This window comes from Channa argus, chromosome 24, assembly GCF_033026475.1.
Source record: "Channa argus isolate prfri chromosome 24, Channa argus male v1.0, whole genome shotgun sequence".
In the NCBI taxonomy this organism is placed as follows: Eukaryota; Metazoa; Chordata; class Actinopteri; order Anabantiformes; family Channidae; genus Channa; species Channa argus.
Genome location: NC_090220.1, coordinates 8,353,967 through 8,381,402, shown reverse-complemented (window position 1 = coordinate 8,381,402; position 27,436 = coordinate 8,353,967). Strand labels below are relative to the sequence as shown.

At 38.5% G+C, this 27,436-nt stretch overlaps 1 protein-coding gene across 7 annotated transcripts; it reads left to right on the top strand.

The window, feature by feature from the left end:
- Positions 1–859: 859 nt before the first annotated feature.
- Positions 860–27,436, top strand: robo4 (roundabout, axon guidance receptor, homolog 4 (Drosophila)). Of its 7 annotated transcripts, none has more exons than XM_067494411.1 (20): positions 862–1,418; positions 5,621–5,947; positions 8,762–8,919; positions 10,206–10,326; positions 10,489–10,631; positions 10,812–10,935; positions 12,682–12,738; positions 12,961–13,073; positions 13,157–13,391; positions 14,526–14,647; positions 15,917–16,088; positions 16,242–16,433; positions 16,593–16,635; positions 16,780–16,892; positions 17,296–17,622; positions 17,705–17,809; positions 17,954–18,089; positions 20,677–20,940; positions 21,089–21,438; positions 24,964–27,435. In XM_067494411.1, exons 1-20 carry the CDS (start codon positions 1,160–1,162, stop codon positions 25,143–25,145), a joined length of 3,543 nt encoding a protein of 1,180 aa, XP_067350512.1. In that variant the 5' UTR covers positions 862–1,159; the 3' UTR covers positions 25,146–27,435. The 7 variants fall into 7 exon arrangements, with proteins under 7 accessions (XP_067350518.1, XP_067350512.1, XP_067350514.1 ...); XM_067494412.1 differs by having other exon boundaries at positions 865–1,418; positions 13,160–13,391; XM_067494416.1 differs by lacking the exon at positions 862–1,418 and adding an exon at positions 3,792–4,026.

Sequence of the window (27,436 nt, the reverse complement as noted above, 5' to 3'; positions counted from 1 at the left end):
AGAAATCGACCAAATGACCCCTAAAGATTTAGCTGCACTGCAATGCCAACTCTTTTGTCACATAATTGAGGGCCTAAATTAAACGGCACAAGATAAAAATGTCAATCAAAGCCTCAGGTTACAGTACTGTCAATGAACCCCATTTGTGTTTACAGATGAAATCAAAAGTGTAATTTGTGTACATGCTGGGAGACCACTCGAACTGACTGTGCTGACAAAAGCACAAAAGCAGAAGATTCTGACAAGGCTGACTTTTGTTTGCTTGTTATTGGCAAGCCAAGATGATGTATGAGACTCATACTGTGAAGACAGGCAGCTACAAATTTGCTTGGCTAGTTTACTGGTGGGAGGTTGGGTAGCACGTCTTTTTTTTGGGGGGGGGGGGGGGGGGGGAGTTGTCACATTAAAGCAAAGCAGTGAAAGAATGAAAGAAGCCTTTTTGTACTCATCATTGTTTGTCAAAAGAAACTGATTTCTTATAGTCTGATGATTTACCACGGCCAAAATGAAAATTTGTACAGCAGAACTAAATGTTCTCCTAACTCATGTCAAATGTTGCTATTCTGTTATTTACATTACACATGATTATTAAATGAAATACTTCTGGAAATAATGAAAGCAGACATTTAATTATTCACTTTTATTCCCTCATGAAAAACTGTTGTGCTGAATGTGCTGAATTTGATCAGTCCCCCGGCAGAAATTTGATTAATGAAACTGATCTGACTTGGGAAAACAGGCTTCATTGTGTTACCTCCCCCTTTTTCAACTTAATTTCCCCTCCCTCCCACCCCTCAACGGAGTCTTGTTTTTTGCCTCCCCCACCCGTATCCCATGCAGAATGAATGGCACAGATGTTGTTGGACAAGACAGTACCCCTTGGTCCCCTTCCTCTCACTATTCGCTCAGCATGAGGTCTGAAAGTTGTTTTTTGATCATTGTCCGCCCCAACTTCTCCCTCCTCTCGAGAAAAAAAGGAGTCTAAGAGGAGGGAGATGCGGAGACCAGGAGCAGCCAAATTAAAGAGGGGAGGGAAGAGAAGCTCACAGCCATGTTGGAGGAATATGAAGAAAACTTACTATTTAACTCTCCAGAAAATACGTTGTACATAGGACAGGTCACATGTTGAATTCTTGTAGAGCCCCACGCTGGGGAATGGATGGTACAGTGGAGCTGCAGTGAGAGCTCGGGCCTTGCATCCAGGAAAGATTTGACCTACAGATTAAAGATGCAGGTCAGTGTTTGGCTCCTCTGGGTGTCGTGGTTCTACACCTGGGCAGAGTACTCACAGACATGCAAGTGTCAAGACATATGTCCAACAGAGCCAGTAGTGAACAAGAGGTCAAAGACCCAGGTCAAGGAGCATGTTCACCACAGTGGCGGGCACCATCACAGGAACAGGCCACACCGCAGAAAAGGTGAGCCCTTCACTCATGCATCTTTTCACACTCTTCAGTGATTTGCTGCAACCTGCTGCACAGTAGGCGATGTATTGTCATACAAGGCCTGCACAGCTAGACTTTTACTGTAGCTTTCCAGCTAAGATTGACAAAATGTATTTTTATTTACATTTACTTTTGCTTCCCGTGTTAAATGACTAAAAATGATGGAATGTGTCTTTTTGTTTTTATTCTAGCCAAGGATTTTAAAAAGTAGTAAATGAATTTGACCCAAACTGAGCCCTCAGTAAAAAATGTAATGTGAAACAGGGATTTGTTTTCCACATTTTATATGTTATGTGGACTGTGTATAAAGGAATATTTATTCGCAGACAAATATATTTGGAGGCAGTTAGATTACATTAGATTACATTAAGGTTAGAATGTCCAGTAGAGAAACCATCTGCTCATAGCTACAATGAGGATTATGAACACTCTTTAGCTGTGTATTTTAAAAAAGTGGTAACAGCACTGTTAACTTCTAACGGGCTATTTGCAAATGAAAATCCAACATGGAGCCTTGTATTTTGTACTTTTTTTTTGATGCATCATTCAACAAATTTATTAGAACAGGGGAACATGTGTAAAAGTGATGTGGTTTATCTTCTGACTTCTGCTGTCAGTTTGAGTATATAGGTTGGAGTGTAGTCATTCATGCTGACAGTGATTGTTGATACCTCTACAAAACACACTTAAATTACTCCCAGAATTTACTCTGAAGTCACTTTTTATTAGATTCCTCATTAGAGCTGACACATTCTTTCTTTTTCTTATTCAATCCTGCCCTTTTTGACCATTCCAACACTTCTCCTGACCTTTGGTCCACAGTCTGAAAGAGGTTCCCTTTCTCCGCACATCCCAGACCAGCACCATTCCCATGGATTGTGTTTAGCCAGAACTCATCCCTCATTCCCCCCAAACCTTTTGTTGCAGGCTGAAAGCTGGCCGATGCCGGGGCCATCAAGCCCAAGTTGTTGGATCAATATAAACATCCATCACTTTACCCTCTCTCTTTCTGAGCCCCACAATGAACAGTTCACTAAACAATACTTTATTTATGTGAGCCATTAGAAGGAATGAAGTAGTGGTAGTTCACTTGTTTCTGGGTGGTTCTTCCTTGATGTAAGTTTGTAATTCAGCATCAGGGGCATTTGTAATTCTTCCCAGAATAACAGTGCATTTAAGCTTAATTGCCTTACTTTTAAACATTAATCAGATGATAATAAATAGAGTTGAACTTAGCCCCTCTGACTTTTTCCACGTATATCCAAGTGTATATCCAACATTTTATACTAACATAAAAATTACAAAATAACTACATACAGAACCAGTGATAGTTTGATAGAAACTTACCTGCTTAAAATTTGATATCTTTTACATTTTTAAACATTTAATGTCTTTGCTGAGTATTTAATAAATGTAATTAATAAAAGTAACTTGTGTATCTTCTAGTTATGTAAAATGTACTAAACCATAAAGCAGAGATATATAACTCTAATACAAGCTTACAAATGCTATTTTCCTCTATTGTCTGGAAATAAGGAAGACTACTTCCTGCCCTGGTGCTGCATGTCAAAAACAAACTGACAGGTGAGAAAACATGCACTAATAACACAACATTCTGAGCAATAACCAGACTCATGAGAGTTTGCTTCGTCTCAGCAGATCTTGGTGATGGGCTGTTTTTGTAAAGCCATCAGATGAGTCTTCTGTGGCTACTATTATAATATCATACTTAATAAACCACACTCCCTCAAGCTAAACAGTAGAATTACAAGTTAAACCAAAACTAACTTTTTGTTCTGATACTTTTTTCCAACAAACAATGTCAAACAATAGTGTAACTTGTTGGAGTTCCTCTATTTTTCTTTATAATTGCTTTCCCCATCAATCACTTCTTCTTATGGTGCCAAGGACCCTCCCTGGTACTATTTCAGTTATGGAAGTGTGAGAAATATAAAGGGCTGCGCTGACAATCTTCAGAGAATCTAACAATTAGAAAAAAATCAAGTATCAAGTTTGATTGCAAAGATCGTCTAATTATAGCAGATCTTCATATTGTCTTTCCCATTGCGTCAGTCAAGTAAGACAAGCAGAAAATCCCGGAAATTGCTGGTAATGACTTCCAAATTAAAACTTAAAATGTTTTTGGAAATAAAGAGAAAATCAAAAACATTGGTAATATTAAGGATACGGTGTACATTTAAAACCTATGAATGAGTTTATACTACAATCAAAGAGTGAATCAAAGAGCAGAATGTAACTTTTCAGTAACATTCTTATTTTGACAACCCATCAGACAGGAAGCTAAATGTCAGCGCCACCGTAATATCTGCGCGTTCACTGGAAAGAGTGAAAGAAGTTGCCGCTGGATTTAGATGTGGTCAGAGTTTCTCAGTTCATGTTGGCCTTCAGAAAACAATAAAAATGTTGTCTCTTAAGACAAATGGTAGATGAAAGCTAGTAGTATTAGTAGTAGTAGTAGTAGTTTTGAATTATCTATTAGCTAGCTCGTTAGTGTAAACTTGCCTGGTAATGATGAGCAGCAATGGTTTCATGTTATCAGTGTTTGGACTTCTTCTGTCAGGTTTGTACGTTTGACTTTATGTACTGGTGTCTGTGTTAACTTCCATTATTGTAAACTAACGGTGTACATTGCGTTGTTTGCCAACTTAACTGGTTGAATAATGGATGTATGGATACTTTTACTCTTTTTTGACTTTTAACAGTTAAATATTCAACACCATCAGTGATTCATACGCAGAGTACTTAGTAGTTTTGATGTATTTGCATAGGTATTTCCATTTTCTGCTTCTTTATACGTGAACCTTACAACATTTCAGAGGCAAATACTGTACATTTACTCCACTTTATTTATTCAATGGCTTTAGTAACTAGTTACTTTATCTGTATAACACTACAAATACAGTAAAATCGCGGTGGTTAAAGTAACAAAGCACTCAGCAGCATGTCAAGTAATTCAAATTCTAATGATTGTATTGAAAACATGCAAACATAAAAACAGAGTAGGTTATAAAATACCAAAATACCAGCATTACCAGCTGCAACTTTTAAAATGACCCATTTTTACTATTAGTTCCTTTACTATTTTTTGTGCGAATACTTTTGTGCTTTCACTGAATGTAGTACTTTTCTGTGAATGAGAATTTCTACACTGGTTGCAGCACATCTCGCTTTCCTAAATATTCCAGAATACTTTTTGTTTGGCAGTTCTTTATCACGTTTTTCCTTGAAGTCTGGAGAGTAAGCAGCTTTTTCATCACCAACTCCATCCTGAGAAATCCTGAAGGAATGTACTAGGAATATTTAGACCACTTTGCACTGATGTTTTGGCTTCCTCCCAGAATGTCCGGAGGTGCAGTGACAAGAAAGTTAAATGGCCTATTGTTAGATTTTTTTGAAGCTATTTTTGGCTTCTTTGAGTGTTTCTGTCCTTTGAAGGCAGGTAAAAACATTTAAGTAATTTATGGTTATACTCACTCCTGATGTCTTATTTCTCTTAAATATTTAATTTTCAACAAAATGTAACTACCCGAAGTTCCCCTTCAAACAGGGCCTTTTTTTCTGTTGCGGATGTGCTGTTAACTGTGGGGGGGGGGGGGTTCCATTTTGCCTTTGTTGCCTTTGCCGTTCCTGTCCCTCGAGCTTCCTCTCCCGTTAGGAAACTGATCACAGTCATCCAGTTTCCTTCAGTGTGACCATCAAGCTCCATAGGAAGTTCAAACAATGGCATTCCACTACCTTTGGCTGCAAATAGACATTGTTTGTTGGTAGCAGGGCTAAAACTTGTTTGTTGTGTGTGTATTCTGTAGCCAGTTCTACTCAGATGAGATCATGCATACTGATAGAGCCTGCTGATTGGGTGTGGTGAGCATTCTATATAGAAAACCAAAAAAATTCATTTGGGCTTACATTCCTAAAGTACATGTGATTTGCCGTGCCTAAATTAAGGCCCTCTTGCATTCACAAACTTTCTCTGATAATAAGATAATACTAAAATAATTATGTGCTTAGGGCAAAGTGTAAAGTGAAAACATGGGAGAACAATGGGGAGACACGTTTCTTTCAAGCCAGCCTACTGTTTCTCTGCTTTTCTAAATCCTATTAAATAAAACCACCACCTGTTCCTTACAGTCTATCTAATATCACTGTGTCCTCAGGTTCCAGAGTTCGTGCAGAGGAGACACCCCCGCGTATCGTCCACCACCCCTCTGATGTGGTGGTTGGAGTCGGCAATCCCGCAACGCTCTCTTGCCGAGCGGATGGTAGCCCAGTGCCGACCATTGAGTGGCTGCGCAACGGCCAGCCACTGGACACAGCAAAGGCAGATGGGAAGGAAAAGCCTATGGTTTTGCCAGAGGGTAGCCTCTTCTTCTTAAGCGTGGCAGGAGGGAGGCTAAGTCAGGCACACGAAGGTGTCTACACCTGCGTGGCCAGGAACAGTGCAGGGAAGGCCACCAGCCGTAATGCGTCCCTGTATATTGCAGGTAAGACTGGGGCCTGTGTGTGTACTCGCATACTTATGCAGTGTGTTCTACCTTTTGAACATATTTCCCCACATGGACAAGAAAATCTCTATTCACAGCAGACTTGAACATGAACTGTTCACATAAACATTCATTCATTATTAGGCTTATTTTTTCAATCTTAGACCTGCTGAAATTTTATAATACAATATAATACACTTCAAATGACAATTTGAAAACAATGTGAAAATATAAAGGGTCAATCAAAGTTTAATTTATCAGCACATAGTAATATAATCCCATAGATGGGTGAGTGTTTCTTTCAAGGTACCCATGTACACAATTATGCTTTGCTTCACATTACACTCATAAGGCAATTCATAGTTTGTGTTTGCCTTCATATGGATCACACTTGCACACCCTTCTATACATACTACAATTGAGGATGCATGCATAGACACATTCTACACATGCACACCACTAAAGATGAATTTCTGGACAGTAGCCACAGAAATGCTCCTTAACTGGTTGTATTTGACACTGTTCTTGCGGAGGTGTTGAACATACGGTTTGAATGTTTGTACTTTTTTATGTTGTTCAGCCAAAGACAAAGCTTAAATTAAACAAATGTCTAGTTTAATTTTTGGAACATGCATGGTTCATGCAGACACACTGTTTGGGCTGCACATACAGACATCTGCAGGGAGTCCACTGCAGTGCTCACTAATATCTGAGATACATCACGATACCTTGGGGAACTCTCAGATGTGCAAAGTATGAATTGGCCTTTTGCGTATAATTTTTCATGGGACAGTTTGTTCAACGAGTCTGTGAATAGTCTGATATACAGTGATGTAGTGATATAGCTGATGTAAGATGTGTAATCTCACAGAAGTGATCAAATTGCTCTGTTAAGAAATATGTAAACACATTAGATGTACATAGAACCCTGCAACATTTGAAACCTTATTAAAAGCCGGTAAACACTTTGAGTGTCAATGGGTAGAAAAGCGCTATATAAGTGCAGACGATTTTAGAGCAGTTTTGGTGACACTCACATAGACACCTACACACATGCATAGAGGTGATGACAATATCTGTGGTGACAGAGACAAAGTGGTCCAGTGTCAGAATTAACTGACAGGAGGGGGGTCAAACACTGGTGCATATTGATATAGTTAACTAAATCTCAGTCAGGCTGCCAACACTCTGCCACTGCCATTGACACAGGTCTGACACAGGGGTTAAAGAGAATGATTTCAAGTAGAACAATTAGTTAATCAACAGAAAATTAATCTGTACCACTCCCCTAAAAGATTGAAATGTTCTCTGGTTACAGCCTTTTACTGTTTGTGCTTTACTTTACCTAATGAATGGTTTGGTTTTGGGATAAAATAAGATATTTCAAGAAGGGCATTTATTTACACTTTTCTAACATTCTATTCACACAATGATCAATTGAAATGCATTACAAAGTTTTGATAATGAGGGCTGCTTTTCTGATTCTCTTTGTAACTGGTTATGAGTAAAGCCCACCGAATAACACTTGTCCACTAATAAATGGGCGACTGTGGCGCAGGAAGGTAGAGCGGTCGTCCACCAATCTCACAGTTGTTGGTTCAATCCCCGGCTCCTCTAGTCACATGTCAAAGTGTCCTTGGCCAGCTGCACCGGTGTATGAGTGTGAATGGGTGAATAAGAAGCAGTGCAAAGTGCTTTGAGTGCCAATAGGTAGAAACGTGCTATATAAGTGCAGACCATTTACCATTTAATGTTTGTTAAGGGGTATAACATATTAGCAGTGTTTGAAAGTAATCAAGTACAAGTACTTTGTTATTGTACTTAATAAAATTTTTCACATATCTGTACTTTACTTAAGTAGATTTAATTATGACTACTTTGACTTTTACTCGACTACATATAAGAGCAAATATCGATACTTTTTACTCCAATACATTTCTAATCGAGTTGTGTTACATGTTACAATCATGTCACTTTACACACTTAATGATAAACCACTCTTGAAAATGAATCGCTAAAGCGAGAGGCATTGTGTCAGTTTCTCCTTCCATGGTCTTATTTAAAAGACTTATTTGGCATATTACCAGTACTCAAAGTGAGCTGGTATGCAGTCATTTTACAATTTGGCTTTCTGTACTTGAACTTGGTATTGTCCACCTGTTCTTCTAACTCGACACGATTAGTTGAGAAATAAAACTGAAGAAAGCTTGAGATCAAATAGTTAAAACACTTTCAACCCATAATTTATGTCTATTACCATTAATTAGTTAATGTCCCCCCAAACATGAAGCAGTACTGTCCAGAGATAACGACAGAGAAAAAAAATAGTAATTTTACTTGTAATACTTGCGGTAAAGTAAAATATAAATCATGCACTTACTTTTACTTATGTAGAAATTTCATATGATATGTATTATTTTTCTAGAAAACATTGTTTGTGTATTTGTATTTTTACTAAAGAACAGTATTTGAGTACTTCATCCACCACTGCATATTAGGCTGCTACATCCATGTCTGTTGGTCTGTTGTCAGAAATCTGTGTGGCAATGTGAACATTTTTACTTGACTTTTGGGACAAGGACTTATTTATATGGAATGAAAAGCCTGGGCAGGATGGCACATCACAGTGGACAATTATTATTCTCTTTGCAGATGTCAATGTTTTGAAAGGATTTCTGAGGCAAACATACTGTGTTGGATAAATAGAGAGACATTCTGAATTCTTCATAAAGTTTAATGTATTCATGACATACTTTGAAAGGACCCTACAGTTGTTAACTAGCTGAGCTTATCTCTGACTCTATGCTGTTTTAGTGTTGCAGGAGGACTTCAGTCTGCAGCCCAGTGATGTGGAGGTGGCAGAAGGGGAGGTAGCTGTCCTAAGCTGTGGTGCTCCAGTGGGACACCCTGAACCTAACCTCATGTGGAAGAAGGATGGCCTGCCCATAGACAACACTGACCAACACTACACTGTAAGCCCACTGTCTTAGCATCATTTTATTTGCGCTTTTCAGATGACGAAATAGTTTTGTAAATGTGATAAGAATTTTAATGTAATTATGTACATTTCCAGCCAATGTAAACTCAGGACAACAGTCTTATTTAATCTGGTGTAATATTTAGTTTATAATAACGTATTTGGTCTCTTGATGGAGTCGAATTTAACAATTTATAACTTAATCTCAGATTGATAATAGCCAAAAGTATCCTAAAAAAGACAAAATATTTGATGTTACAGTTAGAAAGACAAATGCCTCTAGAGGGGGCAGACATAGAGTCTCCCATTTACTATTGTGGTAAATGCAGTGAGCTTGTTGGTTAATTGTTAATTACTATAAACACACTTAAGTGAAAGCTGACTTTATGTTTGCTACCTCATGCTAAACATTTAGCCCAGTTTACTACAAATGTTAAAGCTGAGCAAGTTCTGACGTACCTTTTGTCTAACAGTAGCTCACATTCCCAAACCTACAGTATTGTTTCCTCTGCCAGGTGTAGACTACCTGTTCAGCAGAAAGTCACATGACAGAGAGAGAGAAGGACAGAGGATCAGTGAGTGATAGTGACTTTTTTCATTCAACTAAAACTAAGTCAGTCAAATCCAACAGTCCTAATATATATCCTCACCTCATAAAGGTAATGATTTCATTTGGGTGGGAAAAATTAAAGAAGAGTTGATTCAGCTGTATATGATCATTGTGGAAGATGCTGCTTTTGAACTGGACTGTGTTATACACAGGGCAGGGATGTTTCTGTATAATAGAAATAATTGAAACTTGTGTTAGTAGATCATAACACAGCTGAACAGCAGCCTCCAAAATGATCATACAGTTGAATCAGCACATATTAAACAGTTTCAACAAAAGAAAAATATTGTAATCTTCATTAAATGAGGATTTATTACTCTTTTGAATATAATATCCGAACTTCACGGGAGGTGGTGTATTGCTTTGGCCTCCTCAATTATGTTAATTAGGGTGGCCTAAACATTAGAACCACCTCCTAATATAATGCAATCAAGTGCAAATCTGTCACAAACTATGACCTCAATCACCTCAATCACCTTTCTGACCTTTTCGATTTAAAAACTTGAGAAATTTACCCTTGTAAAAGTAGAATACATGGCAGAGTGGCTGTATTGGATTGCATTAGATTGTACCCAGTGAAGTGGCTGTTGAGTGTATATTTCTGCTCTAAGCCTCATTGAACTCAGTGAACTGTGCTTCCTCCTACTGTCTGTGCTCTGTCTGTGCTGTAGGAGCTGGGTGGGAAGCTTATCATTGCTCCTGCAGCGAAGAACCACTCTGGTGCTTATGTGTGTGTGGCCAGCAACTCTGTGGGAGCGAGAGAGAGCAGAGCGGCCCGGCTTTCTGTGCTGGGTGAGACAATAGTTCCATTACAAATTTAACAATGCCAGTTTTGATTGTAGCCCCACATTTTGAATTTTAGACAGAAAAGACCCTACCGTACAAACCAATGTACACCCAGTTACCTCACAGTAACATGGTACAGCATTGACTTTGTCCTCTGTTCTGCTGCAGCCAAGCCTGTGTTAGTGCTGAAGCCAGAAAATGTGTCAGTGAGAATGGGGGAGTCTGCACAGTTCTACTGCCAAGCTAAAGGTGACCCTCCACCTGCTGTGGTCTGGAGCAGAGAGCAAGGGCCACTGCCCAATGGCAGGTACCTTACAGTGGCAAAACACACAAGTACACACTTCAGTCACAGAGTACAACTAATATCTGACCTGTATTTATTTACAAAACAGAAAATATTTGTATCACCTCTTGTGTCGTCCTTTGCCTCCAAGAAACTGTAATTGAAAATGTAATAGAACATTTGATAATAGCTATTTGTTTACAGGTACCTTGTTAACCCTGACCAGACCCTCCAGATCCATTATGTTACAGCCCAGGATGCTGGGAAGTACATGTGCACTGCTGCAAATGATGTAGGAGTGGTCACTGCCAGTGCACAGCTACTAGTTGAAGGTAAAATGTTCCCCAGTAAGGTCAGGTTTTCAGTTGAGGTTTTTATGCAGACTGACTGACACAGACCATATGTCTGTTACCAACATGCAAAAAAACCTTGATGAGAAAGCACGAAAGTAATAATTTCTATAACTAAATTGTATTTTTTATTGGTTAATGTTATGTTGTAGAAGAAATAGATTGAGCTCTCAGTAACATTCACACAGTTTTGGTTAAAGCTGAAAGGTATAGATGAAACACTCACTTTAAACAGTGATGACATATTTAAAGTTGTTTTTTGGACATTGTGTGTGTTTATTAAGCCTTTTCAGATACAAGATAGCATTGTTGCCTCCATCAATCTGTTAAAGCAACAGATTTATGTCATTCAGCAAATGTTCCTCACATTTGATCAGGCATACCTATGGCCATAACAGAGAGAGCCACAATATTTGCCATATACAAAAGATATTGGATTTACGCAGACTCTAGTGGAATTAACGAACAGAACTGGGCATTTGGTGAAGCTGTTTAATTAATTCTACTCTTTAATGCTGTATTATCATATAATCAAATGTGCTCAGCAGAATTTGTGCTGTAAGCCATTTCAAGAATAAAACTGGTAAGAAGACAGATTCAGGTGCCATCAGATTAATAGAAAGAAGTGCATGTCTCAAAGGGGTTGTTGAAAGCTGACTGAGATAAATGCGAAAGGACATTAATAAGGGACCTGGTCATATATTAAGCATCAATGTTGGTTCAGTTTGTGGTCAGCACTGTAAGCTCTAGGTCACCATCGGACCACAACCTACAATACTTCAAGAAAAGATCAGTAAATTGTCTTAGTTAGGAGTGTTGAGGAGAAAAGCTGAAAAGTCCTTATAAATGCCTTACAAGTTGCCTATAAAGTTAGCTAATTATTTTAGGTGCTTTATTAGAATCATACTGTTTTTCACACTTTAGTGTTAACTTTTCAGAGTTTTATTTGACGTACATACCACACACCACACATTCACCTAATAGAGCTGATTGAAGTTTCCTCTCAACAGCAAGTCTGAGTGATTTGATTAGATCACATGGCAGCAACTTAATACTTGCTCAAGATGATTCAAACCAGCATTTGGGGAGGAAAGGTGATTTAAATTACTTTGAACATGACATAGTTGTGGGTATTTCAGAAACTGTTGATCTACTGGGATTTACAGAGAAGGCTCTAAAAAAGAAAATATCCCCGTCCATGCTCACCCATTTATGACCACAATTTCCCCATCTTTTAATGGCTACTTCCAGCAAGCCAAAATAATGTGGTTTTGCGAACATGACAAAGAGTATACTGTACTCAAACAGCCTCCACGGTCCATAGAGCACCTTTGGGATGTCGTGGAACAGCAGCTTTGGAACATGAGTGCACAACCGACAAATCTGCAGGAACTGTGTGATGTTGTCAAGTCATATAGCTCAAAATGTCTACGAAATATTTCCAGCACCTTCTTGAATCTATGCCGCAAAGAATTAGGCAGGTCTGAAGGGGAAAGTGTCCTATCCAGTAAGAACAAAGTTCATCTCATGAAGAGGCTAGTAAGTGTAAAAAAAAAAAAAAAAAGAGTCATGTTAGGCTTTGTTAGTAAGTCAAATACCATATTTTCTATTGTGGTTGATTTTAAAGAATCTTGGCTATGGATAGTGAGTGGGCCTATATAAAAGTGAAAGAATTCCCACACATCTCTCACTGCTGATCTATGCATTTTTCATGTTTATTCTATACAGCTTTCAGTCACGGGATAAGCCAAAAGGACAAAAAAAATTCTATACAGCCTTCATCAGGTACCACCACAGGCACATGCATACACAAAGATGCTGAAAACAATATATAACAAGAAAGGGAAAATAGACAGGTCTAAACATTTCTATATAACAAAAAAGGGAAAATAGACAGGTCTAAACATTTCTAAAAGACAGGTCATATTTATAATACATCTTGTCCTGTGTGACTGTTCTTTTGAACATGTCCAAATGATACATTGATTAAAGCTGTTGTGTTTCCAGAGGCCAGCACTGAACAGAAAGACCTTCACAAAGAGCTGTCAGCCCTGCGAGTGGCTCTGGAAAATGTCACCATAAAGGCCCCTGGGTCCAACATCTCTCAAGTACAATGGAAGGTATGAGGAAGCTGTTTCAGAGATTTTCAGAAAAAAACATAAATATTTGACGGGTGTGATCAGTGATGTGTTTTCTCTCTAAGCAGCTCCAGTCTCTCCCAGCCCAGCCACATTACCTGGATGGCTTTGAGGTGCTCTATCGCTCTCTGCTTCCTGCCAGCTCAGACTGGGCAGCAAAGAAGGTGACACTGCCCAGTTTCCAGACTCAGGTGGGCCCCTTAAAGAGAGGCTACAAGTATGAGTTCAAAGTTCGTCCCTATGGCAGCAACTTATACGGGAGGGAGAGCAACACCCGCCACCTCAGAGTTCCAGAGACAGGTGAGAATTGTCTTAGTTTGGGAGTACTGTATTTGTGACTGTTCTTTTGCTCGTTGGCATCCTTCCATGTAAAGGTCAGATCCTACAATTTTATATCTTGAAACGCAAAAAAAATATATAAGAATAGATATAAAGAAATATTATAAGATCCGACTTTGCTTTTTATTATTTTATTCAAGACCATATTTTAAATAATACAACTAACAGCACTGATTACTCAAACAAAATAGGCTTAATAACCGACTAAAAGTTTGAAGACAGGTAAAGTTAGTTTAAGGACAAATTTAGAGCCATCACTGTAAGTTTTAATTATCTTTTCTGACAAATATGTCTGGGCCATTTTTATTTGTTGTCTTATTTTAAATAATTTGTTGAATCAAAAAATCAAAAGCAAAGTGAGAATATTTAATTTACTTTTGTCACTTTCAAGTTTCGGAATAAATTATTGCTCTTTTCTATTTTCATGGAATGATACAAAATTCATCCACATTTGTAAATGTGTGTAATAACTTAAATTTCCAAAATAAATGTCTAAAATATTTCAAATAATTTAAAATTAAGAATTAGCATTTAGCAAACTAAATAAATTTAAATTAGAATTAATTTATTGTTAAAAAATGCATTTGTAGACCAACAGCAACAATATGACTGCTTTACTTTATTTTTTGTTAAATAGACACATTCAGTTTGGATACATAAGCCTGAAACTAATCCACTTTAATAAATGCATTGACTTCATGAAGGTTAACATATTGAATTATTTTCAAACAGTTTCATATGTGCTGATTCAACTGTATGATCATTCTGGAGCTTGCAGTATTTGTTAGTGTTCTGTTGTGATGCCTTGTATTATATTTTCAGTTCAGCTAATCTCACTCACTGCTCTCTTCAAGTCATCAAGGCTGGTGCAGTTCAATAATTTTAGACTTTTCTAAGTTAAAATGGTGACTGAATAGGCTGCAGATCATTGTTAATTGGCCCGCATTAGCACAGACATTGGCTGATGTTGATTAATTAAAAATATCAAAGATTGGTCCAGTTTATGGCCCGAGTTATCAATTCGTCAACCACTAGTTTTAAAAACCTTATTACAACAATGTTTAGCTCTTAATTCTTAACTTTTACTACATACAGTGCCCAGTGCTCCTCCACTGGCTGTGTTCATAACAGTGAGTCATGAGCAGAATAACACCGTCCACCTGAGCTGGGAGCCTCCTCCTCATGAAACACACAACGGCATCATCCAGGGATATCAGGTAATAGTCTGAGATCAGCTGTTTTAGAGTTCCTGACCATGCATACTGTAATTTCCAGTTACAACCGCAATTTCCAAGAAGTTGGGAAGATATGTAAAATGTAAATAAAAACAGAATGCAATCATTTGCAAATCTCATCAGCCCATTTTTTTATTCACAATAGAATATAATAGTGGCAGCTGTAGCTTAATTTTCGAAAAGGCTGGAAAAGTAATTGCCACAAATCACAAACAAATGGAGAAGCATTTGAAAAATAATTAGGATAATTGGCAACAGGTCAGTAACATGACTGGCTACAAAAGGAGCATTTCAGAGAGGCAGAGCCTCTAAAATGTAAAGATGGGCAGAGGTTCACCAATCTGTGGCAAACTGCATTTAAAAAATGCAGTTTGAAGAATGTTCCTCAACCTAAAATTGTAAAGACTTTGAAGATGCCATTATCTACAGTTTTCAATATAACCAAAAGACTCAGAGAATCAGGAGGAATCTCTGTGCACAAGCGACAAGACCGAAGGTCAAAAATGGATGTGCATGATCTTCGGGCCCTCAGGCAACGCTGCATAACAGGCATGGGCTCAGGAACACTTCCAGAAGTTGCTGTCTGTGAACACAGTTCACTGTGCAATCCACAAATGTAAATTAAAGCTGTATCATGCAAAGAAGAAGCCATATGTGAACACAACCCAGAATTGGAGCCGTCTTCAGGCCAATGCTCAGGCCTTGCATATTTCAGGAAGACAATGCATCCATCAAAAGAGCATGGCTTCACAGGAGAAGAGTTCGGATGCTGAACTGGCCTGCCTGCAGTCCAGACCTTTAATCAAAAGCCCTCATAAAACCCTCATAAAACATAAATTCCAGCCACAAAGGCCCAGGACTGTTGAGCAGCTAGAATCCTCCATCAGACAAGAAAGGGACAACATTCCTCTTCTAAAACTCCAGCAGCTGTTCTCATCGCTACCCACATGTTTACAGACAGTTGTTAAAACAAGAGGGGATGCTACACAATGGCAATTATTGCCTTGTTGCAACTTTTTTAAGATGTGCTGCTGTCGTTAAACCAAAAATGAGCTAATGTTTTCCATGAAATGGTAAAATGTCTCAGTTTAAACATCTAAAATGTTATTGATGTAATATTGTGAATTAAATATGGGTTGATGAGATTTGCAAATTATTGCATTCCCTAACTTTTTTTGGAATTATGGTTGTAAAAATAATACCTTATAATATATCCCCAACACAAAGCATTTAATAAAATGTGTTACCCAGGTGTGGTGTGTAGAGTCCGAGGAGCAGCAGTACCAAAACTGGACATTGAACAGCGGTCAACACAACCTCGACATCTCTACTCTCACAGCAGGAAAACGATACTGGATCAGAATTGCAGCTGTCAATGGAGCTGGAGTAGGAATGCTGAGTGACCCTCATGGATTTGTTATCAGTGAGCAATAGGACTATGTTGCTATTAATTATTGTGTCAGGACAGTTAACAGATTAAAAAAAAAAATTGGATTCTCAGGAACAGTAACATTGAAGAGAGAAGAGAGAGAATTCATATCACATCCTTAAAAATTTATTTGATCTGCTTTCTCAGATACCCAGATCAGTGGTCCTCCTGACTCAGACAGCCAAAGATGGGAACTGTCTCAAACCCTGTTTCAGGATCCAGTGTTGATTGGCAGCATTGGTGCCCTCCTGTGGTGTATTCTGATGGTTGCAGCTGTTTTTCTCTTCAGACGCCGCAGCAAGGCAGGCCACCTGATACTAGGACATGGCAGGGCTAAAGGTGTGTATAAATACACAGCTCGAATGTTATAGTTGTACTATATCAAAATACGCTTTTTATTAAAAATGTAATTTAATATCTTAACTTTATCAGTTGACGGTTTTCAGGTGAAGCTATGTCAAAAATACAAAAGTACAGTTATACTTTTTTTTGTCATAGGTCTGCACAGACTGGCCAATGAAGATCTTGTTATAAAGCACAGGTAACGTGGAGAGAAAAGAAGAGCTTGGTGATTGCACACTGCTCAAAGAAATCTGGTTTATGATCATTTATGTAGTTCAAAACCTGATTGTGCTCACTTGAGACTAACTCAAATTATTCTTCAATATTTTCCTACTGTCCTCAGGATGGCAGCTCCTGATTCCCCATGGATCTCTGGTAGCTGGAGACCTGCCTTTAACAAGAAGTATCAGGACTTATGGGCTCAAGGACAAAAACATCCAGGGATCAGGAGCACCAGTGAGTACTGGTGGTTGAAATACTGACACATGAGGCAATTCAATGAATGCTGGTCTTAGCAGCTGCTGGCTATTCTTCAAACAGTCAAATAAGCTCTGGTCGAGTCTAAGAAAAAAACCTTTTTGTAAAAAAAAAAAAAAAACAACAACCATATGCTGTGACCTGATTTGTATAAATGATATAGTTTCTGTATTTACACAAGATGGTAACATTCTTAGCCAGTTTCTGAATACAATACGTGAAATGTAGGATAACATAGTAACAGCCTCTATATTTTTATTTATTTTTTCAATTTTTGTTGAAGCATGTTACTCTTTGTAGATTTGAAGAGAAAACTTAATTTACTAATAAAATTTGCTCTGGGTCTATACAAGGATTGTACTTATTCCTCATTGTTTCCTAGGCCTTCCAGTCTCATCCAAGAAGGACTCTAGCTGTCTGGACTCAGCTGTCCCCATTGTGACTGACAGCTGCAGTGTCTACGGCACTTTTTATGTTGATCTGATGGGGAATGGCCTCAAGACTTTTAACAGTCCAGGGCGTCAGCCTAAAATGCCTCATGATCTGCCCTATCAGCAAGGAGCTGAGACCATCCAGATATTCACTCAGCCCGTCACCAAGGCATCACCTGTTGGGGGCCATGAGGCACTCCAATGGAAACAGGCCATACGCCCTCAGCCTAAAATGGGCGTGCTGAGAGAGTCGTGGGAAAAGAAACATAGCAAGCGAGGTGGATATTGGGGATCATAATGCAATGCTATTAGCAGTGTGAGAGCCTGTTATCCTTATTTTATCCTACTTTTTCCCTCCAGAGCTTCATGCAGTCAACAGTGTCCCTATAGTGCCAGTCGCGAACCAAGCTAGTCCATCTAGTGTCTACAGACAGAGACTCAGTCACATACCATCAGGCCAACCGGGTAACATGACACAATTTGAGCATTGAAATTATTGTCTAAACATCAAATCTTATATATAAACCAAATATGAAATATTAATAATCTGTTAATCCTAGTGTCTAGTTTAATATCTATGATTAATTTTGATACAATTTATTTGTGCAGGAGGACATCCAGAGTATGGTAAAACTACAGGCTGTCCTCGCCTGCTGCATTACTCCGCCTCAGTACACCTAGTGGACATGCTGCCCCCACCACCAACAATGTCAATGGACACACACAGCCTCACCTCAGATGAAGGGTAAGACACAGTATAGGCTACATAGGTGGAAGAGGGTGGAAGGGGAATGACACCCCAGCTGCAGTCAAAGAGGTGCGGAATATTAACTGCTGCTTCAACTCAAATCATCTTTTATTTGGGCCAACAAGTGGCACTTGAACCAATCACAAAGATGTGCATTCTGCACTTGCAAGACAGGAACAAAAAGCAAAAGATCTGGATAGTCAACTACAGTCAATACACTGGTGGTCTATATAATGCCATGGAGGTGGAAGTATTGGCCTACAGAAATTCTCCACTATAAGTACCAGTTTAAATCTTAAAAAAAAAAAAAAAATCTAAAGTTATAAGCAGATTATCTACATTTTTTCTAGACTACAAAAGTAAAAGTACTCCACTAAAAAAATAATGTAAAGGTACATCTTTTGCCCTTATTACCATAATAAATATTATTTAAAACTAATTAATAAAAAATAAGGGTTAAAGATCTCTGTTGGTAAAGGTAGAGGGGAAACCATTTTATGTGCCGACAGGTGGTTACCTCTAATGATACATTAGCATTTATTAGTTCATAATATTTTATAAGTAACATGTATTCATCCATGTTTGGTTATCTGAAGATTGAATCACATCAACTGGAGTTCTTGGTTAGAAATGTATTGCTACTTACCCAAGCAGCTTCTTCAGTCTGAATTAAGTGGCTAGGTAACCTTGTTATATAATCCAGACTAGGCCTTTGTTCCACCCTGGCCTGAATAGGCTCGTTAAGGTGGGAGGTGGGAACAGGGTGGAGTCACCAAGATGTAACAATTACAAGCCCTTCTCCCTAAACCTCTAACATGGGGTTGTTAGGTTTGGCCCTATTGGTGGAGCTGTGAAGCGGTCTTAATTTTTCTGGGGATAGATGAAAGGTCAGCAGTGTACCTATGCCTGAAGGACAAAGGACACTTGTTTGAGGATGACAATGTCCACATTTTGGACAGAGAAATAAGATGGTATGAGAGAGGAGTACGTGAAGCCATTTGTATTCACATGGAGAATCCTTCTCTCAACAGAGGAGGAGGCCTCAGGCACAACCTGTTTCCCATTGTTAATGCTGCCCTTTCATTTTATTCAGAGTGAAGAAGCTGCTTGGTTAAGAAGCGCAACATTTCTATCCAAGAAGAAATAAGTCCAGTTGACGTCAATCTTCGGATTATAAGAAACATATTATGACAAAACAACCAGGTGGTATTAATAGTGTGGGTGATCAATGTAAAGCTAAGCAACAGTAATATATCATTTTCACACCATTCTTAGTAACCACAGACAATTTATAACTACGTCTAATTGAGAACAAGTGAGGCCTACCATAATGTATAGACCTTCAGAGTGCCGTACTGTTCGTTACACATTTGAAAGAGTTTCACTCCAATACACCATAAACCTGTTTTTGGTGTATTACACCACCTATTTCCTTTCAGATGTAAAAAAAACAAAAAAAAACAAAAACATTAGGAGCTCCATAGTGTTAGGTATAAAAAAATGATCCAGCTGAACTCTGTATTTCAAAAACAGATTTTGTTAAACAAAGCTTTCCTTCAGTACATCCTCTCGTCAAGTGCAGTATTGGTCAGAGATGACATAAACTTCCTTCCTCCGAGTATGTTTTGTCCTGCTGAGAGGCCATGCTAAAGTGGAGACACCCAAGATGTAAAAAACAGATAAGTAAGTCATTTGCAGACATATTGTATCTGTAAATTAAAATCATAGGAGGTTTTCCATTTACATTTCCCAACAGAGCAGAATTTGATCAAATATTAACTTGAGAAAGATGAACTGAAAATTTTTGTTTGAAATAATAACCAGTAGGTCATTGTTAAACCCGCCAGCATGAAAACATTTAGCTACCACTCCATGACACAGACAACTAAGCCAATGCATAATACAAATTTTATTTACACAAAGTTTAAATTCTTTTGAATATCTTTAAAAATACAAGTAATCAATTGACATGTTGTGTTTTTGAAGCAAGCATTGAACTATAACTTCTTATTGATCCCAAATCATGACAACAGAAAGTAAGAAAGCATCCTGTGTGTTTTTTAGGCAATGCAATAATATTTATCATATATTTAACATCTCATAATACAAATTTATCAGTCCAGTCTGCTGTGAAAGCATATCATCATCACTATTTTTTTTTAATAACAAGAAAATAAAATAATGGATGAATGGATTTTTATATAGGTGAACATTAAAAATTTATTTGCACATATTGTTTTACTGAATGTGTTAGCTCATATTTAATAACGACCTTTTATTTTTTCACCGTCCACTTGAGTACCTGGAATGTCACACTCTACCGCTGGATTGGGAAATATCTCTTTTCCTTACAAATGTTCAGTAAAATACATAAACCTGAGTTTGCTTTGGTTAGCCCTTTCTCTCCATCTTTCCATCATTCTTTAAACTAAACCTGGGAAAAAAGTGAAATGTTCAAACTAGTGCTCCGGGCCAGTGTGTTGCCATGGCATCATTAGTCCGTAGGGAAACACTAAATAAATGGTTAAAATTAAAGAGGACATTGATCAACAAATGACTCAGGTATATCTTATGTTTCCCTCAGCTCCAGTAATTCCACAAAGCTAACAGAGGACCTGGGTTCTCTCCAGTCAGTGTCTGCTACAACAGGATACTGTGGGCAACCAGGACCTACCAACAACAACAACAGCAGCAACAACAACAACAACAACAACAACAGTTGCCCCTCCTACAGCCACATGTCCCCGTCATCATATTTCAGGTCACTGGATGAAGAACAGGGTGGCACTCTGACAGCAAAGGAAGCCACACAGTATTTGGAACTTAGCCCTAAACCAGAGAGATACAGGTGAAGTCATGGTGAAATAGATCTTGGTGCACCTAAAATAAATGGCCAATATTAACATGTAGATGTTAACATGAATTAATTTATTTGTTCCCTGTCAGTTTAGTTCACAGCACAGGTAAATGATCAAACTGTTGTTCTCTGCCAGCAGTTTCCTACCGGAGGACCGTCCCTCCCTACCCCATCCCTTCTTTTCTACCCTGGCCTACATCTGCGGGCCAGTGCCCTCCTCTCAGCTGGAGGACGACCCTTATACTGATGAGCCTGGGGCTCCACCAATTAGCTTGCGGCGCACCCGCATCCAGAGCTCACCTTCCTCCTGCTACAGCGAATGGGACACCTCACTGTGGAACACCTGGAGCTCCGTCACCGACAGCAACTTGGCCAGCGCCCGCACCAGCCTCATCAGTTCTGTGGACAGCTGTTACACCACCGACAGCACTAATTTTGCCCGGCTGCTTGCTGTGGCAGCAGAGACCATGAGTGGAACCTCTTTGTCAGGTAAGCAAAGAAGAATTACTGTCGACAAGTGACTGTAGTCAGATATGATCATTTTCGTTTTCTCTGTGTGTAGTTCGTATATTCAACCCATGCCTGGATTTGTTTCTTGTGGAGCTTCCACCAGTACAAAGACATTCAGTTAGATTATTTGATGACTCTAAATTGCACATCTGTGTGAATGTGAGTGTAAATGCTCGTCCTTTTACAGGGATGGAAATTATTAAATACAGTAGAATCAATAAGCTATGATGTTATTGGTTCTGCTATCGTTACTGAAGTAATTTAAAAAAAGTTTATATTATTATATAATTATCATATTATTGCTAATTAAAGGATACCTTCGCTGAGTTTGAACTTACTTCTTTTGGTTGTAGTTTGGGTGGTACATGTACATAAATGCCATTAAACATCCCTCTCATTTCCCTATATCAAAAGATCTGACTACTTTTAGCTGAAAAAAATGTCTCCAGATGACATCACTTGGAGGAACCTTCAGTTCAGACTACTCTATGTCATTGCTCATACTATGGAGTTTGCATAGTATGAGCAGATGACCCCCCCAGATGACATTATCTGACCTTCTAACGCTAGAGACAGAGAAATCTTTTAACATAGGGAAGTCAGAGGGAAGTTTAAAACCATTTATGTACAGTTACACTCTAAACTTTAGCCATAGAAAGTAAGTTGAAAATTGGTGAAGTCGCCCTTTAACAGTTCTTGCACTCTTTATCTCTCTTTATCTGACAGATAAATATATTCAGATGCAGGGTTGCTCTTAACTGGAGTAGAGTGCAACAAGTCTTTATCATGTAAGGGTGGAAACATAAGCGGCATCTAGCACATACATCAGTAACATACAGGTGGAGAAATCACAGTTTTCAACTGCCTCGCTCATGGTTTATTTCTTGGGGTACTGTAGCAGCCTTTGGCACACAAACTAAACACACAGACATTGTTAAAACGATTAAAAGTAACTCGTAAAGTAGCTCATTGTTATGGGTCAATTTACAAAATATATATCAGAGCATCATCAGAACTGTAGGGCAGACGTTCTCAGTTTCAGACCACTCAGAGCAGGGGCAGAGTTAGTGATTCAACATCTGTTTAAAGTATAGCTTTACGTTTATATGTCATGCTTGAGTGTAAAGGGTGCCCTGATCTAAGCTCAGATGACTGGATAAATGCACCCATTAAAAAACTTTTTGTTAAAGTTGTAGCCAATCCACTTTTCTCTCTACTACTGCTGTTGTAGCCTGCTATTCAGGAATTTGAAATTATATATTTTGTTCATGGGAAAATAAAGCAATGGTAATTCCGTTCTTGTTCTTGTTGATTAAAATACTGATAAGAGTACTGCTAAATTACCGGGCATTGTTATACTACTATTTAAATATTAACACATCCCTATCTGACATATCAACGATACTGTATAGACTACTGCTTAAAGGTTTGGCAGCACTTAGAACTGTCCCTGATTGTGAAAGAGAAGCAGATTGATCAGAAATAAAGCTAATGTTAATGATCCTTGTAGCTGGAAATGTTTATGAAACATCTACAAGCCCTTTATTTACAAACATTAGTCCTATTTTCCAGTAGTACTTAGGTTCTGCTAATTTAAGTTTAGCAATTTGAAAAGCTAATTAGAAAACCTTTCAGAATTCTGGTAGCACAGCTAGAAACGTAAATGTTTTCATGGAAAACAAGGACATTTCTAAGTGACCCCAGACTTTTGAATGGAAGTATACTGAAACTACTCCTGTAACATAATTCTACTTTTCTACTGTTGATCTGTGCAGTCAGTTTTTTTAACCCTGGTGAGCACGTGGTGTAAACAACTAATCATAGATGCTAAAAAAGGCGAATGGTCCCTTTCCACTAACACCTGCAAGGCCTTTTTACAGATACTGAAAGGAACCATGTTAGTCCATGACAGGTCCTTTCTTAAGTAACAGTAACAGACGGTTTTTATTTTTGAGTCTAGACCAACCAAAAAGAGCCTTTGTCAGCCACATTGAGGAGAGAAAAAGGACACTTTAAAAAAATCCTTCTATAGATTGGAATTAAAACAGGAAACTCCTACTACAGGCTATTTTATTATCAGATTCAAGAGCTAACAGCAATTATCAGGTTTGTGTTTTACATAACTTCTCTGTGACTGAGGCTGAAGTAAGGAGGATACCATGAAAATAAGTCATATATGACTGTTAAAAAAGTGAATCTTAGGTGAAGTGAAGGGTTAGAGCATTTCAGTCTTGTTTGGTTTTGCCCAATGTTTATGAATGTATTTATTTATTCATTTTTAGGTAGTGTAACTTTTATATAACATTGCCCGAGACAGTGTTTTATTTGACTGTGTTGAAAAATAATGATTTCAGGATGGGGATCCTGTGATGACACAGCTCCTCCACCAGGTGGCGTCCCATGTCAATGAATAACCCCAGCTGCTAACACAGCTCTGAAGGCAGGCTAAGAAATAATAGTCTTTACTACCTAGAAACCCATTTATGAGTGTTCTTGTCAAGATTGTATCTAGGAGACAGTTTGTTGGTTAGTACGTGTCTTTCATCAGTTATTGTGTCTGTTGCCTAAGGTATCAAAGACATTGAGACTAATATCTAAGGTATAATCAGGCAATTACTTTTGGACCTTTCAGCAAATTGAGCCTCCAGATGAGTCACTCGCTCCCATCGTGTCACCTCATCCTTCACTCCGCTCTCCCACTGCAGGCGCCATTCAGCTTGATTCCGTTCTCCAAACTCTCACTTTTAGCTGTTTTCTGCCTCGGCTATTTTTTACCCATACAGCAAAGCAGCATGCGAAAACCCCCTAAAGTGTTTTCTGTGCAGCTGATAATGCATTCTCACAATGGCTGACATTAAAGTTTGATAAGTCCAGAGCCTTGGATCAGATGACACTTCACTAAGCTTCTTATCTAATGGCAACTTGCTGTGACTGTTCTTTATCCTTACAGTTTGGAGATCACATGCATCAGCAAAGGAATAGGTCATTTATGTACATGAAATACAGTGAGCCCTAACATGAGTGAACAGAAGGCACAATCTTTCAGAAAATAGCCAGCTTTACATTTTCCAGAATAAATTATAAGATTTAACTGTGCAATAATATTGAGTGTGTTTATGGAGAAACTTGGTTTAAAATGTCAAAAAATGGCTTGTCAGATTGGGACATTGTGAATGTGCACATTTCACATTAATGGGCAAAGACTCTATAGTTTTTATGTCTCAGCTTCAAATGGACTATTATTATTCCTGAATAACTGCATTTTCTGGATCCTTTGAAATCTGCCCGTACCTTTAGAATCCAAAGGGTGGCTGATGTGAGATTGTTACTATAGTTTTATTTTCAGTGACATAGCTGCTTCAAAGAAGCTGCTAAATTTAAGTCCCACCACCCCCAGGGAATCAGTTTGAAAGGTGGTCTCTCCAGGCAAAAACTGCGTATTTTAATATAAATCCTCCATGAGATGCAGAAATGTGTGACATGTCGACCTCTTCTGTGTTTCAGACTTCTCCCCGCCTGCCTCCCCCCTCAGCGCCTTGTACCCATCGTTTTGTACAGAAGGCGAATCGCCTGTGGAACTGGAGCCTGTTCCTGCGTGGGACTGGAGCATGGCCTGGCTGGAGGAAATGGAGGCTCAGTACAGGGCCCACTATCCTGGCAGAAACCCCAAACTCTTTGACACGTAAGGACTCTGCTGGGATAGTGACAAGCAATGACCGGAGTGAATTATGAGAACTTCAACTTCAGACACATCTCACAGTGACTGCAAGCAAGTAGAGGGGCAGAGACTGTGCTGCAAAATGTGCTGGAAACACATAAATATCTAAATATCTGGATTTGAAATTTAATTGGAGCTATCTCCTTGATGTTGGGGACATCTCTGCTCATAGATGCACATTTGCTGTTGTTTGTGGTAGTTTCCCAGTTTTCCTCAGGGCAAGTCCGGCTACTATTTTGCATCCTTCAAATGACTTCCACTGAGTTACTAAAGTTTCCCCCCCCCTTCTCCTTACCTCTCATTAGAAAAGTGGATAATGAGGTACTTCCCCAGGGATGTTCTAACCCAGTGTGTTTCGATAAGGCCAGACGGACACAAATGCATGAGACAATAAGAAAGCAGTCACTAATAAGTAGTTTTCCTCAGTCTTCCATATGCTGCTTGTATTCATACCAAACACAGCATAGGGATTTTGTACAGACCAGTTTTTTAAACAACTGTAAATAAAGCAGCATATCCAACAAGTGTTATTCAAAAAAATATTTTAAACACATTTCCAAAATTCCATTTTCGTCTTTCTATTTGGGTATCCAATATACACTAACTGTCCACTTTATTAGGTACACCTGTACAACCTGATGCAATCCAATACAGCAGTTTTGGCCCCCTCGTTCATTTTAAATAGACCTAACAATTTGGACCATCTCTTATTACAATGGACCCCAGTACAACTCCACCACCAATTTGGACCTCAATAATAAACAGAGAGTAGAAGTATCACCTTTCTGAAAGTTTCAACCTAAAAACTTGTAACAGTACAATTAATGGCAGAGCTGCTATATTGGACTGTATTAGCCTGTACAGGTTTACCTCATAAAGTGCTAACATTAAATGTTAGTCTTTATACACACTGTCCACTCTTTTAATGTTACACGCCGTCACGTGCTGTAGATAAGAAGAGCAATCGTAGGAAGTGTTGACTCCTGTTCACTCCTTATTGACTAACTTGAACTTTTACCTTTAAATAACTTTAATTCTAGCACAAATTCAACAGCAAGTATTTACAATAAAGGTGCTGAGCCTTGCTGTTATTATATATAAATTCACTAATTTTGTAATAGTATCAGTGTTTTTGTAAGAATTTGCATGGTTTGTACACATTATGTTAAAGATGTGTTTTATACTGTAGTTTTAAATAAAATCTTTATATTGATTGAAATCAAGTGTTAGATTTTCCAGGGATCTTATGTTTGCAGTGTGTTGAGCAAAGCTCAGTGATTCCTTCCTTTGTGCAGTTTGTAAGGATGTAAAAGGACAAGGGCCAAATTAAAAAAACGTGAGTTCTGATATTAAACTTTGAGTTTTTAAACTCAGAATTTGGACTTGTTATGACTCTGTGAGAGCCAATGCTGGGCACATGATCTTTTTGTATGTATATTCTCCTATCTCTTAGGTTTTGGTAGTGAAAGGTCCGAAAATTCTCAAGTTGTCCAGTTGTGAGGTTAAACACTCAGCTCCACATGTAAGTATATTTATACATGTTTCCCACAGAGGTTTTTAAGGGAAGTGTCTCTCCATTCCACACTGTCCCTCCATGTCATGTGGGCTGGATTTTAATTGACCCCTGCTGCTGTTAATGGCTATGCAGGGCAGGAAGGTGATGTTTAGAACTCATCTGTTTGGCTTGGCTAACCAAGGCAAACAATGCTGCAGCACCTGATAATGGCTTGTAATTACAAACCCACTGGAGAGAATAATTAAACCTCAGTCTGTGTTTGTCTAATAACAAACAAGAATAAGTGCACGTTTTAACACTCAAGTTAAAAAGCCATGATTTGGAAAAACATTTCAGGGAAATCAGGCAACGTGCATTCATATCAAGTAAAAAGGCATAAGGATTTTGTCAATGACTTTGTTTTCAGCTTCAGTATTTCTGCAGCTGCAAAGCACAACACACCCTTTTTCAAAGTAATCTGTGTCTTGTATCTGGGTTGTTCGGATCAGATGAAGGGGAATGTTGACCTAAGAAGTGCTTAGCTGTCTGTTTCATTTGTAAGCTGCACACGAGCAGCAGCACCAGGATGAGAATTTATGCATAGAGTAGTCAAAAGCCATAACCCGTCCATAATTACTTGCGTCGAAAAAACACATGGGCTCTTTTTTGTTGTGTTCTGTGTTTGCGCCAAAACATAAAAGTATGAAACTGGAGCTTTTTTTCATGTGTTTTAATATTAATTAGCCGCCTTCATTTACAGTTAT

Excerpts from the sequence above, each read along its gene's own strand:
- robo4 (XM_067494411.1), top strand. The coding sequence starts at position 1,160 with ATGGTACAGTGGAGCTGCAGTGAGAGCTCGGGCCTTGCATCCAGGAAA. Across the intron at positions 16,434-16,592 it reads AGGACATGGCAGGGCTAAAG|GTCTGCACAGACTGGCCAAT; the intron begins GTGTGTATAAAT and ends TTTTTGTCATAG. Across the intron at positions 16,893-17,295 it reads TCCAGGGATCAGGAGCACCA|GCCTTCCAGTCTCATCCAAG; the intron begins GTGAGTACTGGT and ends ATTGTTTCCTAG.